Here is an 18,864-nt window from a genome sequence, read left to right on the forward strand (position 1 = left end):
ACATCAAATGTACATTTGGGATCTTTTTTTATCACGTTTTCTTATCACCTTTAATATTTATTTTGAAATATTTAATCACATCAAATGTTTAAAGATGGACTATTTCAATTTACTTATGTGAAATGTTTACTGTGAAATATCTGACTATAATTGTTTACTTTAATTCCACAAAGTGCTAATTTAAAAATAGGATCTATTTCATTACATGTATGCTTGTTGCCTGAAATATTAAACTGTTACTTGGTGTTTGAATAAAACATCTTAGGAATGTTCACCACATGAACATTTATTAAATGAGAAAAATCAGTCAAATCCATGTTAGTATTCAACTGTTCAAACATTTCAACACAAAACAATTTGTGCAAATACATTTCTTACAATGCACATTTTTTGCATAAAACAGCACAAGCAGCTGCTACAAAAAGTTCAAAACAATGACATTTTTTTTCCAGCCTGTTTTACATGTCAACATGTGGAGGTTTCTTTTGCGTTAGACTTTACAATCATGTTCACCAAACTGCAGCACACATACACAATCTTATCAAGAAGTGTCGTCTCTTCTCCCTCACATGTGAGCAGCAAAGTTATTGGCACAGTTCTGTGTAACATTTTGTATTTGTTTCTCATGCAACCGATCACTCTTTCCACATGGATTCTGAGGTGAGCTACAGCTTGTGTGTCTTCGACATCTTTAGCGTCGAGCTGACCTCTCCCTTTAGTGAATGATGGCATTTTGACCTCAGCGCACATCATTCCTACACTGTCTTTAACATCAAATCCTCTGCCAGCTAACACAATGTCCCCAGGCAATAAATTGGAGAGAATGCCACAGTTTTCTGCTACGTGCTTGTCTGATGCTCGCCCGCCCCATCCGTTAGAAATAAAAGAAATTGAACCATGCGGTGTGATCCCAACCAGGTATTTCATTGTGTGTCCGCCTTTGTGCTGAGAGAAGGACTGTGCGAGTGCTTTTAAATTTGAGGGCTTTTCTGTGCCTATTTCAAAACAGTCGACAATAATTGCCACACGCTTTCCAAATGTTTTCAAAAACTGAGGCGGCATGTCGGCTTGTAAGCAATGCCTCTCTGGCCAGTTCACCGCTGGCTTAAGGCGTGTGTACAACACATCTACGGTGTCAGCAAAGGCATCAGACAGAGTTTTGTGTGACACATTAAAAAGATGGCAAAGATGCTGAACAGGCAGATCAAGTCTAAGACGCATCAATGTAAGTACAACCATTTGAAATTGTGAAAGTTTTTTTGATGCTGGGAGAAAAGGCATAACAGTGTTAAACAACGACAACAAGACAGCAAAACAAGGAAGTCCTGTGTAATATGTGACCTTTTTTGTGTCGTCCTTAAAAAAATTTTCAGCCAACTGTTTTTTGTTGAGCTCGGACCTGAGCTCCCTGTTCTCCTGTAACAGACGGTTTACTTCTGCCATCCTCTCTTCACACAACTGACATTTGGTTGGTTGCCTTTTTGCTGCTGGTTCATGTTCGTCTTCCCGACCTGCAGCCTCACTAAGCTCCTCTCCAGCTTTTATAGTTTGTACTGCTGTGTGTTTATTATTTGGCTCTCCTGGGGTTTCTGATGGAGTCTCTGGAGCCTGCTCCTCCACTTGTCGATCCGACATGTCCGTCGCTGTCTGGACTTTAGCTGCTGTCTGGTCTTTAGCTGCACCGCTGCGGCGCCTCTTTCGACGAGAACGTCGGTCTGATGTCGACATATTTGAGGGGGGACTCATCAGCAGAGTTGGAACCCAGTCTGGATTCTGCTCATCCATTTCATATGAAGGTTTGCCTTGAAGAGGACATACGAGAACACAGATCAGTGTTACTACTGTGAAACTGGCAACACTAGAACAATGCAAGCAGTTTATTTCATGTAATGTTAATTTCATTGATACAGCACTTTAAAAACAGCTATTAACTGCACCATAGTGCTGAACGGTATTCATAAAACCACATTAGAATACAACACACGTTACATACAAAAAATATACATAAACCAGGTCGTGTTTACCATCTATGAGCAAAGCATGAGCTAAACGTAAGTACACCCGAACAAAATCGTGGCAAAAACGTATGGCACAACACCAACAAAGCGAATGTAGACACTCACCAGAATGGAAATGTTTGGAACAAACTTGTATGTATCTTGGAATGCTGGAGAAGTTTATATCAGGACGTTTCACCGCTGATATCCAGGCCATTCGTCTTCGTTTCGTTAGCTCAGATACATGTTCTCCTTCTCGTTGTTTCCAGGCAGGAAAACAATGAAACGAAAGTCCATTTTCTATCTTTTTACCACTCCGGTCGTGCGACCGGACGTTACATCCAACAACACAACAGGTTCGAACCATTGCCAAGTTATTCTAACCTACTTAAATTTTAAAGAATCTGCGAAAAAGTTGTTTTCGACGGATATGATTATTTGTTGCCCTTCAAGATGGCGCTTATATCCCATCAACCACTGCGCCGCAGGCTACACCTACCAGTGACGTCAACATTAGCAATCTTGCTAACAAGCTTAGCATAATTTAGCTAACATATGTATGGAACAGCATTACTTAACTTACACGGTTTATTTGGAAAAAACTGAAAGGTTTCACCCCCTTTTTTCGGGCACAAACCGTGCAGCTCAGCAGCACGTCTCCCGGTGAGCCACAGGTGTTAAACCATATTCTGTGACCTGACCACCGTATGTTGTGAACGTACGTACTGTGGTGTGGGGGAGGGGAATAAACGGTCAAATGAACACTCATATTCGACTAGTTACGATTATGAAAATATAACTCAGATATTGTGACCATAGTATTAATTATAGAACATCAAATACTAGAGCTTTTAAAACATGTTTACTTATAGAAAAATGTTAAATACTATGGTCCGTCTTCCCATAAGCATTGTTTGTATTTTTCAAAACATAAGTGGGGTCACTCCTACATAAGTAAACTCCCTCAAGGTGTGTTCAAAGACGACTCGGAAAAACATGCTACCACATGTTAAATGTGAATAAATCTTTTATTAAGTGTGGAAGAAAAACAGTGGTCTAGAGGAGTTTGACACTAACAAACTTGTCATTTATACAGATGATTAATGTCCCACAGTGAATGAAGACTACATGTACCTTTATATACACAATGCAGAGGCAGAACACACAAGATAAATTAACTGTCAATACAACTCACGCCAATACAACTGTTCAGACTGAAAATAGTAAAAGCAGATCTCGAAGCTTGCAGGCTCAGAAGGAGATTATGTTCTCTTAGAAGTTTCCTAAACTTAAAATGGTCATGTTGAACAAGCATACATTTCAGACTGATGTTGAATTGAAGAGAAAGCATATGGAATCATGATGATGTTCACACGCACTAAAGCCACGCGGTAAGCAGTTTTCAGTCTGTGCACTCTCTGCTTGCAAATGGAGAACAGTTGGGAGGGTTTGGACGAAGGATTGGCGCCACCGTCGGGATCCTCTGCAGAAGGACATCGATCCTCGCCCACCTGAGTATGCTAGGTTACGGGCCAGAACGTCATAAAAACTCCAAACACACTTATGTTCCCGTAGGCATGTGTGCTGGAGCTCCTCTGAGAAGTGGACAGACCGATGGAGGCCAGAAGAGTGACCCCGCCGTTCAGCAGGCTACCTTCATATCAGACCCATAGTGCTTTATATGATGTCTAAACAAGCACCTTTGACCCTGTGACCTCTGGCTGGGAACCAGCAGGACAGGATAGAGTCCAATATGAGCGCAACCTGCTAAACAGGCGGGATTTAACCTCAGCAACCAGACTGAGTGATGTCTCCACCCGACCTCTTTGACACCTCCAAGGTGGTAAAGACCTGCAGGACGAAGAGGCAATCCTTATGGAAATGTTGCTTGGTAAAAGGCCTGGAGTAGCAGGCAGGATTATTGGCACTCCAGGTAGAGATTTGTAAAAAGACTCAAAATAAATTAATCTTTAATGTAGCAGCCAACAGGACTAGGGTTTCCACTCAGTGTACTTGGGGGACCCCATGCCCCCAGGCTAAATGTTGTTTATTATAATTTCTCTGGTGAAACGGTTTGAAGTACAGCATCAGTATGGTCAAGATGTCAAAACATGGAGAGAATGAGGTCAGGTGTCCTTTTTTGGGTTTTTCTTTCTGTTTGTTTTAAATTCATCAGACCTCTGACCACTTCCTGTCTCTACACCAACAACTTCACACTTTATTTGTGACTTGTCAGCAACTGAAGTGACAAGTCACAGATAAAGGAAATAAAAGATGTTGCAAAAATTAAGACTTATTTTTAATTGCATTAATTAATTAAATGTAGTCTTCAATACTTCATAGTTGGTGTTTAGGTAATGTTAAAGTCTTCAAACACATGATTACCAAGTCATATTTTTAAAAATGTCTTTCAACTTTAAACATTTGACTCAAGCACTGGGGGCAACTGGATGGCTGTCCTAAATGATCTATTGCTCCAGTAATTATTGTAATAGCCTATAAGATTTTTTGAGACAATTTTCAAGTGATATATTGATAGTGGCATAATCCAAGTTTGCACTGGAGCCAGAAAATATTTTAAATAAATAAATAAATACAACTAAAAAACCATTTAGAACTTAAATATAAATAAAATGGATTATGAAGTCTCTAAGCAAAATTGCCCTTCAAAAAACCTCAGCAAGGAAACAGAACAACCTAATGTGCAGCAATTAGCCCTGTTACACATTAACATAATGAATGCGTAATGCTACTCCATTATTAAGCTAATTCACCCTATCCATCACAATAAAACTGATCCATAATTCAACTCAACATCTTCTTAAGACAATTAGAGATCGTCTAGGAGATGATAACAGAAGCATGAGGATGGTGCTCTCACACAGGAAGTAAAATTATCCCTTTTTTACGCTTCAGGACTCAATTTGTAGCGACATTTTAATCAGAATAAAAAAGGTTGGCGTGCTGCTCCTACCTCAGCGCAGGTCGGGTGGATGCCGATGGTGGCGTCAAACTGCTCCTTGGTCGCGCCACATTTCATGGCGGCACCGAAGCCCTGCGTCACCTCCCCGGCATTTGGCCCCAGGTAGTGGAACCCGACTACTCGGTCCTGAAAGGCAACAATGAAAACAATAAGCTGATAGGACAGAACAGTGGAGAGAGGCGGATAAATCTGCTGAAACCGTACGTTGTCCAGTTTGTTGCAGATGATCTTGGCATAGCATTGGTTGTTGTCGCGGCCCGGCACAGTGAACTCCAGAGGCCAGAACAGACTGTGGTACACCTGTTACACAAAAACAAGGTCAGACACGTATGTGAAGACATTAAATACAACATTTATCCCTTAAAGCTGCAGTATGTAACTTATATATATATATATAATTTTTTTTTTTACATTTGTTGAAACAGTCACTATGTAGTGACAGTATGTTGAAACAGATGATCTAAAAAAAAAAAAAGCTTCTCTGCCTTCTCCCACTCCCATCTGAAAACAATCAAAGCAGGAGGTAGGTCTTAATGCTGTCAATCACCCCTACTTGTGGTGCTGCTCATCCACCGCCTGCTCTGTTATGCTACAGCTAGCATAGCCTGTTGTGAATGCTAGGCTAGTTAGCATGGCTACCAATGACAGCAGATAAAAGGTCTTCCTGTCATGTTAAGCCGTTTTTTCCACCATTAACACATTTATCTGCAAGTACATGAGGATTATTGACAGCGCTAAGACGCTTTTCCTGCCTGTGATTGGTTGCTTTTGGTGCGTTTCTTCAGACGGCAACAGCAGGTCAGGCAGGAGGTGGAGAAGATCCATCTTTTCACAGATTATCCATCTTAAACTGTCACAACATGGTGACAGTTGTAACAAATATGTATATATGCTTTAAAAATAAATTAATTAATAAAAGTTAAGAAATATTTTATTTGAACTCTTTATTTGACAAAGAGACAAAGTGGACAGGATCCCAGTCAGCTGAACCAGATCACCTCTGATGAATTATTCACCTCGATGTTTTCCGGGCCGTACAGCTCGGTGGCTCTCTCCTCTGACAGGCCACAGGCACCGTACTCCAGCGGGGTGAAAACCGTGGTGGGAACGTTGATGTAGTCACACTGCGCACAGACGGACACACACACGTTTATCAGGGGGCCATGCACCGCCTTGGAGACTGTGCAGTTGGCAGAGGGACTGGAGACCAGACTGTACCTTGACGTTGGATCCGCCGTAGAGACGGCGCGCCAGTAACTTCCCAGCTTGGATGGCGACGGGCGTCAGCTCCCACTTTCCCTCCAGAATGTCTCCGATGGCATAGATGTGGGGCACGTTGGTCTGTTCCTCGTCGTTCACTGGAATCTTTCCATTTCTGGGAAAATAGTTCAGCGGGTTAACAAGGAGGGAAGGAAGAAACGGCAAGATTAAAACTCATCTAAATACAACAAAAGCAGAAGTCAAGTTCAAGTCACCATTCATCATCAATGAGTGTTAACATTTAGCAGGGTACTTCAGATTAGACACATTGAAACAAGAATAATAATAATAATAATAATAATAATAATAATACAAACAATAAAACTTCTTCACTGAAGAACATTTCTAGGATTTAAGGACTACTGTCCCAGCAAGATGTAGAGAAACTCACTGAGTTTAACTTTAGTCACATTGATCAATGCAACACCACCAGGTTCTGACTATACGTGCAAGGTCAACAATAGTCACCCTATAGTTGCCAACTGACCTGACCCGCCACTGACCTGCTGGAAGGTCAGTGACAGTAAACACACAGATGTACACTGGATGCAGAGATGTCTAAACGTTTTGGTGCATGGGCCAAAATCCATCAAGTTCAAACTGATCAAGGGCCACGTTTTTTTGTTTTGTTTTGTTTTTTTTTTTTACTTTTCTTGTCTATTCTTAGCAACAAGAACATAATTTGGTCATTATTTCTTTAAAGACCTTTTGCTGCATTTAGTTTTGATTTGTTTTATAAGTCAATAAAATGCAGATCTGGACATTTCAAGATCTAATTTTAAGTAAAAGTTGATAGACATTTGTGGTACTATTTATATTTACTCAAATAAAAAAAGAAAGCAAAAGTAAAGCAATAAAAGATGAATACTTTGTGTTGAATCTAAAACCTTCCATCTCAAAACATTGTCAGTAAAATGTCTCATTTGCATCAGACATGCTTTCATTTTGTTTATGAGCCAGTAATGCAGAAGCAAATCAGCTTTAGCTTTCTACCCTCATGGTTCACTATACACTGAAGAACGACATAGTTAAAAGACTGGGTCCAAGGTCAGCCTGAACACACACTGTAATAGATTTCATGAAGAGAGTGTTAATATTTCACATGCTCATTGATGCACAGAGCAGCTCAGACTGTATATTACTATGATCATAAGACCAGCTCATATGACTGAGAACAGCTTCAGGCTCAGCTGCCAAGTTATTCACTAAACAGATCCTGGGGTCCAGTCAAAGACCGTTCACATCTGTTTCAGCATTAAGTCATGAGAGAAAAACTGAGCAAAAAACAAGAAAAGGACAGTTTTGATCATAAAACTTTAGCAGTTCACTTCCTGTTAGTAATCACATGCTGACATTCTCATTTTACCAACCACTCAACTTTATCTCCATAACAACCCCCTCAACCCGTCCCCATCCCCATCCCCCCAGCACCCTTCAGTTTCCCCAGCAGAGCCAGAAGTGCTGAATCACTGTGACTGTGCGTCCAGTCTTAAAGGGACAGCGCAGAGTGAGGCAGCGCAGCAAAAAAGTCTTACTTTGTGTTCAGTTTGACCCCCGCCTTGTCCAGGCCGATCTTATCTGTGCACGCGTTCCGACCAACTGCAATCAACACCTGAGGGACAGACAGACAGAGGGCCTGGTTAGTTACAGGAAGTCCTCTGGGGTTGCTCAATTATTTGCATAGGAGTGGTCGAATTTAAATGGAGACAAAAAAAAGAAAAAAACTTGATAGTAAATCACTTCCTTCCCCTTAGGAGCTGCAAGACTGCTAAACTTAGACCCACTATAATGACTTTTTGTCAAACTTTAACCTATTTGGTCACAAAATAAATGTAAGGACAAATTAAACAAAAAGGAAAAAAAAATAGTTTGGATTTCATCAAGGGGCGGGGGGAGCAAAACAAAAAAAGAGATGTAGGAGGAAGTGGTTCAGATTCCAAACAGACAGACTGATGAGGTGAAGAATGTTTGATCAGCTGATCAGAGATCTACCCACCGTGTTGTACTCGTCCTCCATCGTCTCGTCCGTCTCTGTGGACTTAGCCGTTACCTTCAGCCTGCCAGGGCTGCCTTCCTCCAGCTGCTCGATCTGACACACACAGACAAATGTTTATCTATGGCTTAAAAAAAAAAAAAAAAATCAAACGAGGGTCAATTAGAAGTTACGCACAGTGCAAAGTCTGCAACAGTGGAGATAATTTGCAACTTCCATTACGTAAAATACAAGAGTGACACATTTTATGGGAGATGGCAAGAACAACACACACACACACACACACACACACACACACACACACACACACACACCTTTGTCGGCACAAATTTGCGGATGAATTTGACGCCGTGTGTCTCCATGTGTGCTCCAGCGCGGTTGGCCATGTCCTGGTCGAAGCCCCTCAGCAGGATGGAGCGCACCATGACGGTGACGTCGAGGCCCAGGCCGGCTAGGAAGCCGCCGCACTCCAGAGCCACGTAGGATGCTCCGATCACCAGCGTCTTCCCCGGGCAGTAGGACAGCGAGAACAAGTCGTCACTGGTGAACGGAGCAAAAACGACACAAACCACAACTCAGGTAACCATTAAATCCCATTTAGCAGTTTGTTAATTCTGTATTGTATCTGTAATATCTGACAATATCTGTATCGGTCCAGATATTGAAACAAATCAATGACAATTTGTGCCTTAAGCTACGTTTTCCTGCAACGGCCGAAGTTAAACCTCACATATTAAACCTCAGATATTGGTATTGGTATCAAAACTGAAATTAAAATCAAGTGGATCGGCGCATCACTAGCTTTCTCATTTCGAGCTTGAAGTAGTTTCCACCTGCATTAAAAAAACAAACCATGACTAGAGATATGCAAACCATTTTATACAAGATTCATGAACAACTAGAGATACTAGAATGCCAAACAATGTTTAAAAACTTCACTGCAAAAATGGGATTTATATGTTGAGCTCATAAAGCAGCAGGATGTTGGTCCACTGACCCAAATTATTAAAACAGAGCAAAAAACTGGAGCTGAGCCAATGGTTTTAAACTGGCTTGGAAAGACATTTAGAAAAATCCATTTTGAAATTAGTGGCATAGGATCCTACTTTAAAAACAAAACAAAACAAAACAAAACAAAAAAACAGAATGACTGGAGTTGTATAAACTATTTCAAACTGGGAAAAGAAAAACAGGCAGGCAGCATCCAGAGACAGCACAGCCTCCAGAACTATGAGTGAACCAACCAGACACAGACAGAGTAATAATAATAAAGGGTTTGTATTTACAGGGGGCTGACGGCTGGGCAGAGCACACCCTTCGCCCCCCACCCCCAAGTGCTCTGAACAGAGTGTGTGTGTGTGCTCACCTGGTGATGCAGTACTCCTCGTCTCCAGGGACTCCCAGGTAACGCGGCCTTTCCCCTGTAGCCAATACAAACCTGGCTGCTGTGTAAAACGTCTCCTTCCCTCGTTTGTTTGTTGCCTGACAGAACAAAGATGATAATTTAAAATGTTTACACCACAGAGCTCTGATCACATACAAGACGTAAAACACAGTTTTCTGTGTGTGTGTTTGTCATGTCTGTTGTGTTACTTGGTTTTTAATGATGACTTTGGTTAACTCATGTTCAAAGTAGTGGACTTTATTTAAGGGTGCCGGAGTAAACTGAGCTGAATATCTGTGCAGGAGGTTCCTATTGGTTCCATTACTTCATGTATTATTTTCCTCCTCAATTACTGACTACTTAGTTTATCAAATATCCCCTCCAAGACATTATGTTTTTTGTGATTGTTGTGGCCTAAAATAAAAAAAAAAAAAAAAGGTGATGATGAATTACTCTGCAACTATCCACCGCTCACCTTGATTTTGTGTGGTTCGATGAACTCTGCATAGGCGTTGACGTAGTCGACATTCTTGTCCCTCAACGCCACCCTGTAGCCCCAGTTCAGTGAGCCGATGTAGTTGTTGACTGCAGTCTTCATGGTGTCCCAATTGTGTTTCACTGCAGACAGACAGACGCAGTTAAAGCCAGGTTCCTCCTTCAGAGACCGGTTGGGTTGTTGGGATGTCAGCAGTCGGCAGCCTAACCTGACTCGTCAAACTCCCAACCGAACTTTCGTGCGTCCTGGATGGCCGTTGCCAGCAGGGCTGTCTGGTGCATCAGCTTCTTGGGGATGCAGCCGACGTTCACACAGGTTCCACCGAGACCTGAGGAAGACGACAGGAGTTCAGATTAACAATGGCTGCCCACAAGAGAATTCACTAGTTGGGTTTATGTCAAAGCGTCTCACCCCACGTGGTTCCTGTTGGTGTGGGAACAACGTAGTCCAACACCATCACCTTCTTCCCCAACATGGCCGCTTCCTGTTAGCAGAAGACCACAATGTTATTGTCATTGAGTTGCATATTTCAATCCTCTTCTAAATCAGACTTTACAGTGCACTAAAAGTCGCATGGCTTAAGAGATTGCTGGCATTTTATTGCTAGAGCAGAAGCCTAGCAACCGGAGCAGAACGGCAGAATCTACTAGATTACCTTGGAGCAGGCCAGGCCACCGGAACCGCCTCCGATGACTATCAGGTCATAATCATACGCTTCCTTTCCCCCGCTGAGGAGCTGCTGTAGGCTGCCATCTTTGTGAGCCTGATGCAAACATGAACACAAAGTTCCCACAATGCACTGGTCAAATGAAAACCAGAGGATCACACTACACTGTGATGGAACAACTACAACAGTCAACCATTTGTTTATATTCCACTAAGTAACAAAAATGAAAAGAGTCAGATTTCACACAATGGAACTGAGAAACAAAGATAATTTATAGTTTGTGCCTGTCCTCTTCAATTTCCAATTTTAGGTACACTTTGTTTTGCTGCAGTAGATAAAAGCAAAACAAATCAATTAGGAGGACTGTACACAACTTCAGAGTATCTACTTCCTGTCTATTACAGGAAGTAGAAGTATGTGCAACGTTAACATCTGATGAATCACACCGTGTAACCTGGTGGAGTTGCACCAAACCAACTTCTTCTTTGCAACATTTCAAAAGTTTGCTTATTAACCAATCAACAGCAATATACATACGTTAGACATGCAATCAATACCAATAAATCATACATCTGATAGAATATTCACTAAACTCCAATCCAGAACCACACAGCATTCTGGGAGATGTTGGCAGAGGAAATATTTTACCCAGTCAACATCTCACAGCAAACTAAACAAGGCTTGTGGCATCAACTAACTCTCTCTTTGGTTACCTAGCAACAACCTGTTGAGTAACTTGCACAACAGCAACAGATTTTGCAACTGTATCTCATAACTGCTTAAAAATAGGGGGGGGGAACACCGTGGAGTGAAAGCTGGACGAAATGGGACAAATCAAATCACCGGTTTGGCAGTATTTCAGATATTTAAATCTGAAATAATTTGGTATAATCGATAATTATTGACAATCTTCAATATCGACCGGTATGAAAAGCTTTCATCATGATAAGTTTTTCAGTCATGTCTTCCAGCCCTAGTTTCAGGTAAATCCTCTGATTCATTTTGAAATGTTCCAACTATTTGGCTCCTGATCGTTCAATCAGTTATTTTATAAAGTCTGTGTAAACAATGAATTCAGATAGTTGACTGAAGTTGGACTCCAACTGATCTGATGTCTTTTCTCAGGCAGCTTCGCAAAAAACCACCTGCTACACCTGCAGGGATGTCAGGCTTGTCTTTAAGTTGTGTGTTCAAACGCCCCATAAGATCCTCTGTACTGAAGTCATTTGACCCTCACCTGCATGGTTTTGTCACAACCACCGACATGCGTCTTGTTGACGAAGACCTGAGGAACTGTCCTCTGCCCAGTCATCTCCAGCAACATCTCCTGGTAGTTGGATCCATTCTCTGGACAAAGAGGTCATGGTGTCAGTGCGAGACAGATGGCAGGTTTGTCGGGATTATGTGCCAATGAAATGCAAAACACTGAGAGCAGCAGAACAACAAGCTCTTCTCTACCTGGTGACACTCTTTTTATTTTGTTCCAGTACATTTCTTGTTTGACATAAAGTTACTGAAAAACAAAGAAAATATAGAAGAGGAAACGGAACTGCTAAACAGTCTTTACTTCCTTCAAAAGAAGAGCAGGGATATAGATGGAGGTCTAGATGAGTTTTGCTAGATGACAAATTGTCCCAGAAGTTGCAGTGACAAATGATAATATTGTTTTGAGACCATTTCCTAGTACCGTATTTTCCGCACTATAAGGCGCACCTAAAAACCTTCAATTTCCTCAAAAGCCGACAGTGTGCCTTATAACCCGGTGCGCCTTATATATGGACCAATATTGAGCCACAACATGTCTAGCAACTACAGTAAGCGGCCGCCGACTTCATTTTCCCGGTAGAAGAAGTGTGCGGTGCATGCTGGGATAGTTGTCAGAACGCTGGTTTGTTAATAAAGTTTGATAATACATTTAAAGCCAGGGGAGGGGTGGGGGAAGAGAGACGGAGACTGCTGCGGCAGCGTGTCGGTTGGTCTGTGTTACCCAGAAAGCAGTTGGGCACAATACCCAACACCGTGAGTGAAACAATGACTGGGGCAGCCTACTATATAAAGTACTCTGGAACCACTTCTTTACGAATGTGGATGTGTAATAATAGAGTACGAAACAAATTGGCAACCCAAACGGAAGCGTCTGTTCTATGCGCCTTATAATGTGGTGTGCCTTATATATGAAAAAAGTTTTAAAATAGGCCATTCATTGTCCGGTGCACCTTATAGTGCGGAAAATACGGTAATATAACTGTAATGGTATAGTAATTCAAGAACACATCTTCAAAGATCAACAAACTTTAGATTCTAATCAACATCTAACATTGAAACTGGAAGAAATTTTACATTTCTAAAATAACTAAAAACAAAAACAACCAATAATATGAATCATAAAGTCTCTGTAAACACAACTGTCCTTCAAAACAAGATCTAGTTGAGACCAAAACACCAGACTGAAGATTTTTATCAGACAGTTTTTGGAAGAAAAAGAGAAAAACCATAAATCATGCAAATAGAAATTGTTGAGCTTGTTTTATTTTATCGTGCCATTAATCAATTGCTGTCTTATTGGGACAGGCCTACATATACGACCAACTATTCAAAGTAAACTCGATAATCAAAATGTCAACACAGATGTGGGAGTTAAGAAATAGTTCTAGGTGCAGCAATGCCTAAAGAAAACAACCGGCCCTTCCTCCACCGGCCCGGGTGGAGGAAGTTCATCAGTTGTTGCTTCATCTCCTGTTCCAGCCTTGGATGAACAAAGTATTGGACCAGAAATGCTCATCTGCCAGCTTGAACGTCTCACATCAGTGCTCTCAATCTGACAGCTAATGCTAACATTTATACAAAAACCTGTTTCTTCATCTGGAAGCCAGCTGGAGTTCAGGGCTGACACAGTTCTGGTAAAGGATGTGAACATCAGTCATGTTGTTATGGCTGACCGGTCGTTTCCAACAGAGTAATCTAGTTAGTGGAAGCAGCTCCATTAACCAACTATCTACTCAGCATAATCAGGAAAGGTTGAAACAATGTTTCAACAGCTCAGTGAGTGGCAGAACAAAACTGCCATCCATCTACTAATCTACAGGCTGCAGCTTTAAGAATGAGTGGATTGTGGTTTGTTCTCTGCGTTTAAAGAGAACAAACGGTAGTGAAGCTAATGCTCTTTGTCCTACAAACCACATCATCCCAATCTGATGCTGGAGCTTTTGCTCTGATTCAAACTAGAACAAACATAATACTTCTTTTCAATATCTGGACTGATACAGATATTAATATTGGCCCTTCTCCAGTTCAAAGGTCAGCATCAGGTTTTAAAGTGAGGAAAACTACATTGAGTCTTACCTATGAGGTCCAGCTCCATCGCGTTGAACTCGATTTTCAGTTCCTTGAACAAGTCCTTCACCTGCACACAGATTTACACTTTGAAATAAAAACATTTTATGAGTGACGAAAAAATTCAAAAGGGATCCGTTTCCCTGTTTCCATTGGAGTGGTTTCCAATGGAAACAGACAAAATAGCACCAGAACCAAACAGTGCCGACATGTAAGCCTGTCACTGTACCAATTAATCAAATGATGAATTAAAACTGGCTTGATAATTTCCATTCTGTTGATTCATATTTTCTGAAGGGCAATTCTGTTTACAGAGACTTACTTCATAATCCATTTTATTTATGGCTTCTGTTGTTTTTATTTTTGTTTTAGATTATTGTTGTTTGGTTATTTCGGATATTTTAAATATCTTCCAGTTGCAGTGATCTTTTCAAAATTAAAGTTTTTCTTTTTGTAAGAGTGAACTTGTATTACCATTAGTATTTTTTAAAATGGCCTCAAAACAACATTATTGTTTATAGCAATAACTGGGACAATTTATAAACTAAAATCTGTTATGACAGGCCTACCAACCTGTAGTGCTGTGCAAAAACCTTTTTTTTCTTTTTCCAATTTTCCAGAGACTCCAAAAGTCCAAAAAAACTAAACAGTACTAAAGATGGAAGCTATGGAAATCGTTTTATTGAAATAACTGGACAATATACTCAGATAAAATTATTTTTCATGATTCATATTCCCAGTGGCAGTGAAATGGAAAAAGTGCCACCACAAAACTCCTACGTTTTACGTTATTTTAAAAAGTAAACAGAAATAAAACAGTTCTTTTCTTCTGTAGATCTGTCCTCAAAAATAAGTTAACAATAATAATTGATTTTATCTGACGGAAACTTTCAAAGCACTTGAGGTCACCGAACAAAAACAGAAACAATAAAATAAGTTGTTCCTCCCCCCCCCCATCATTTTTGCAGCTCTATTTAGCAGGACTGAGGGCAAAAGCAGCTCTTTGGATCAGAAACGTTACAGACAACTGGTCTTATCCAAACATAGCATTTTGTGGGCTAAAATACCATTTTTGTCAGCAGAGTGTTACCACAACATCTGACACACAGCAACACACTCCACCCATAAAGCTGAAAGCAGTGCTTTGCAAAGTACTCATTGATTTCACTGGGATTTTTTTGTGATGGAATAACAAAGTATTATATTTACAGTGGAGTGAAAGGAAATTGATATTTTTTACAAACCTGAGGAGTTTGGGAAAAAAGCCCACGTGTGTAAATTAATCTGAGAATAAATGAGACAGCTAAGCTGTCGGAGAATCTGTCAAACGGGTCAGGAACGTCCCTGAAACTAAACATCATTCTGACAACCCGATTTTAAAAAGTCTGCTAATTTTTCATCCAAACCGTTTTCATACAATATTAGAAAATGCATTTAAGAAATTTCAAATAAGCAAATTAAATCTATTTTTATACAAGAAAAAAACATTTTTGCTTCAAATAGTAAAGAATGAATCTGCAGCTAAAAAAAGATACTTCTAACATCAACGTGAAAAGCAAAGTTAAAACTTTGCCAACTGAGGAAAACATTTTTTTTTAATCAAGTGTTTTATTACTATTTTTAAATGCAAAATGTAGATATGTTTGTACAGTTTTGGCTTAGTTACAGCTCTGAGTGTGTTCTTTCAGTAAATTGCCTTTTTTCAGTCTGTATATTCCGGTTAACAATTTATCAATTACTAAATCAGCTGATGAGCGTCTAAAAAAGAAAAATCAGTTCATTGCGATTCATCTGACTAATTGCCTCAGCATATTTAAGTGTTAGAATGACCAAGACCTGAATCTGATTTAGAGTCTCGCAATACAGCCAGACAACTATCTAAAAGGAGCGGCATAAGCAAGCGAGGCGGATCAGCACCAATGACGTCATCCAGAACACGTCAGTCCGGAAATCCCGTCTGCACAGGCACACTGTCACAGTAGTCTTTAGTCAGAGACTTCTACAGATGCATTGCAACACTGACTGCTACTTGAGATCCTTCCTGACCCCTGTGTCGCCATTCCCAACTACTCAAATTCAACACAAAAATATTTAAATCAAATGAATATACTTTGATGATATAAAGCTACAACTGCATTTAATTTTCCTTTGGGATAAATAAAAGGATTTTTTTTTTACATTTAATTTACATTTGTTAGTCCGGTAGAGTTCCCAAAAACAATTCAAGTCTTAACAGCAGTAAAGAGGGGATGAAAACAACTTCATGCCACACTTTTAAAGACTTGTTTGTAAAAAATGTTGATAATCATGTTTGTTTCTTTTTGCTTCACACTTATGGACTTCTGTGTGTTGTATCATTACATACATTGAGGTTTCTAGTTACAGTGCAAAAGCATTTTTTTTATGTTTGAAAATGTAGCCAAAATATTATTTGTTTATCAGGGTAATAATGTCAGCCCTGAAACTTTAGAAAATAAAAATACTGATCATGGTTCACGAACTGTAGGGAAATAAAAAAACAACTTACTACATCCGAAAGAAAACTAGAATTACAGGAAAATCTTCTGGAGGAGTTTCTTCTTTATTTAGGTTACTGGTAATTAATGACAAAAAGCTAAGTTTATATATATATAATGTATAGAATACGCAACTAAAGGTGTGACATAAAAATACGTGATAGTTGACTTCCACTACTAGACAAACAGACTCTTTGAAAACAGGTTGTCTTAAGCCTCAGATAAAAAAACAAAAGTCAGGTACGCCAAGAGCGAGATATTATGCAAGCAAAAGTTTTGCCACATTTACAGACTCTCCAAAGCGAATACGAGATTTGCTCGGTTTCAGATTAATCACTGCGTTTAGAGATGTGAACAGGCAGATAAACTATATTAAGTTTGGACTACGTCTTAAAGAGACAGAGGCAGAGTGGCAGCATCGACGCAAAGCTCCAGCAATTAGGCCGAGCCCATCCCTTGCGGTTCGCGGGAGAAATATCGAAGTTTCAGACCCGGGCTAATAAGCAAGGTCGACTCAGTTAGGTTAAGCTAAAAATACTTACCTGGATACAATACGGACAGTAGCTTTTGCTGAAGACCACAACTTGGTTAGAGTCAATAAGCTCCTGTATCTTAGTTTTGAGTTCATTTTTGCCGGTGTCTTTTTCGATGGGAGGCATTTTTCAGCTATTTCCGTCTGCTTGCGCAAAGCAAGCTCCGATAGACGGATTAGAAAATAATAAACTAAATGCTAACTACCTGCATCAGTTACTACTCCGTTCTAATAACGCCCCTAAAGTCTATAAGGGGCGATAAAACACCAGACACAGGAGGACAGTGAATCTGCCCTCAATTCCGGTCGCTGCTCTGAAAGCAGGTAGTAGTCTATCATCCGCGCCAACAGTCTTCAGTATTTTCTTGTCTAACTCCTATGGGTGCGCTTGTTATGTGTTACAGTGTTCACCGTGCGGTTCATAGTGAACGGTAGGGAACTGGAACAACCCCGCCCACGGACCAAATTGTGTGATACAAATGAAGGTACTATATATACGTCACAGGGTCACCCATTAACACACGCCCATGTAGGAACAAATTACTCAACTGATACGTTAAAGTGAGAATACCGTGGAAATAAACTCAATTATGTAAAGAAATATAAAATCTTACTATTTAGGAGAGCTATATGAAGATAAAGCCATATGAAGATAAAGATAAAATATCTCAACTTTATAAATGTACCGTAAAAAAGCAAAAAACTTTATTTAGTTATTAACTAATATTGTTTAGGGTAAGAAAGACATCGTCACCAGAGATGACCAACGCTAATGGCACTTTAGCACTACTCGTCTCAATCGACGATCTCCTCGAAAGAGTGGAGTCTTTCGCCACCTGCTGGTTAAAATACGCCAAAACAAAAATTGTATACGGCAACAATTCATTTTTGGCCAAGAGACAAAAATATTGACTTTCAATCTTTCTTTCAATAATGTGAAACTGGGTAAAGGCTTCATTTGATTCCGTGTTGTTGGTATTGATGTATTTAGATTGAGGTTTGTGTGGAGGTTTGAGGAAACATTAATGGTAGTTCATTACACTGAACTTATTACAAAAATGAGCCATAAGAGTTATAATGCAAGTTTTTGTGAACACACAAAGGCACATGATGTGTTTAATGTAAGAAACAAAAACTACTCTAAAACATTTATGTCATAGAAAACAGTGTTAACATCTAAAGATGCATAATATTTGGAGAGCAGGACAATTTGCTTTTCATAAAGGAAATTTAAGATTCATTTGCATCAGATTTTAAAGTTGCCTGCCTGGATTTCTCTGCATGTTCATCTTGTGAATGTGTGGGTTCTCTCTGGTCACTTTAGCTTTAATTAAATTTTATTTACTTAACCTTTATTTAACCAGAAATGTCCCACTGAAATTAAGAACGATTTTTGTAAGGGAGTCCCAGTAAATCTCGATTCTCCGGCTTTAAAAACTTGACAGTTTGGTCAGTTAGCCTCTCCACATTGCTCATAAGGTGAGTATGCGTGTCTGGTTGTTTGACATGTGTTGCCCAGTGCCCTTACCAGAAATAATTTAAATGTTCATACGAGCAAATATGCAAAAAACACAAAAAACAAAAAAACACACTTACACAAACAGGATGCCCCAGTTTTTCAGCCATAAATAAAGCAACACTTTTAACTTTCTAAGTTGACCACATAGTCTGTGGTAGTACAACCACACATGTACACTGAGGCA

At 40.0% G+C, this 18,864-nt stretch overlaps 3 protein-coding genes across 4 annotated transcripts in view; 1 reads left to right on the top strand and 2 right to left on the bottom strand.

The window, feature by feature from the left end:
* Positions 1-265: 265 nt before the first annotated feature.
* Positions 266-2,502, bottom strand: LOC103465413 (uncharacterized). Its single transcript, XM_008410214.3, has 2 exons — positions 2,124-2,502; positions 266-1,802 (listed from the first exon to the last, which is right to left on the bottom strand). Exons 1-2 carry the CDS (start codon positions 2,362-2,364, stop codon positions 466-468), a joined length of 1,578 nt encoding a protein of 525 aa, XP_008408436.1. The 5' UTR covers positions 2,365-2,502; the 3' UTR covers positions 266-465.
* Positions 2,503-3,006: 504 nt separating this feature from the next.
* On the bottom strand, positions 3,007-17,551 carry txnrd3 (thioredoxin reductase 3). The gene is made up of 16 exons (XM_008410220.3): positions 17,172-17,551; positions 14,123-14,183; positions 12,018-12,127; positions 10,769-10,876; positions 10,525-10,597; positions 10,322-10,441; positions 10,093-10,235; positions 9,600-9,715; positions 8,548-8,773; positions 8,237-8,329; positions 7,776-7,852; positions 6,199-6,355; positions 5,997-6,104; positions 5,185-5,280; positions 4,972-5,106; positions 3,007-3,848 (listed from the first exon to the last, which is right to left on the bottom strand). The coding sequence occupies exons 1-16, from the start codon at positions 17,286-17,288 to the stop codon at positions 3,786-3,788; spliced, it is 1,803 nt and encodes a 600-aa protein (XP_008408442.1). The 5' UTR covers positions 17,289-17,551; the 3' UTR covers positions 3,007-3,785.
* Positions 12,095-18,864, top strand: part of bin2b (bridging integrator 2b) — a 29,717-nt gene continuing 22,947 nt past the window's right edge. The window contains exon 1 of one of the 2 annotated variants that reach the window (XM_008410217.3): positions 12,095-12,169. The gene's annotated coding sequence lies outside the window, so the exon portion shown is untranslated. Of the gene's footprint in view, positions 12,170-17,580; positions 17,647-18,864 lie in introns of those variants that run through there. The other variant, XM_081607470.1, reaches the window with a different exon arrangement.

Source organism: Poecilia reticulata, chromosome 5 (genome assembly GCF_904066995.2).
Source record: "Poecilia reticulata chromosome 5, P_reticulata-male-v2, whole genome shotgun sequence".
NCBI classification, from domain to species: domain Eukaryota; kingdom Metazoa; phylum Chordata; class Actinopteri; order Cyprinodontiformes; family Poeciliidae; genus Poecilia; species Poecilia reticulata.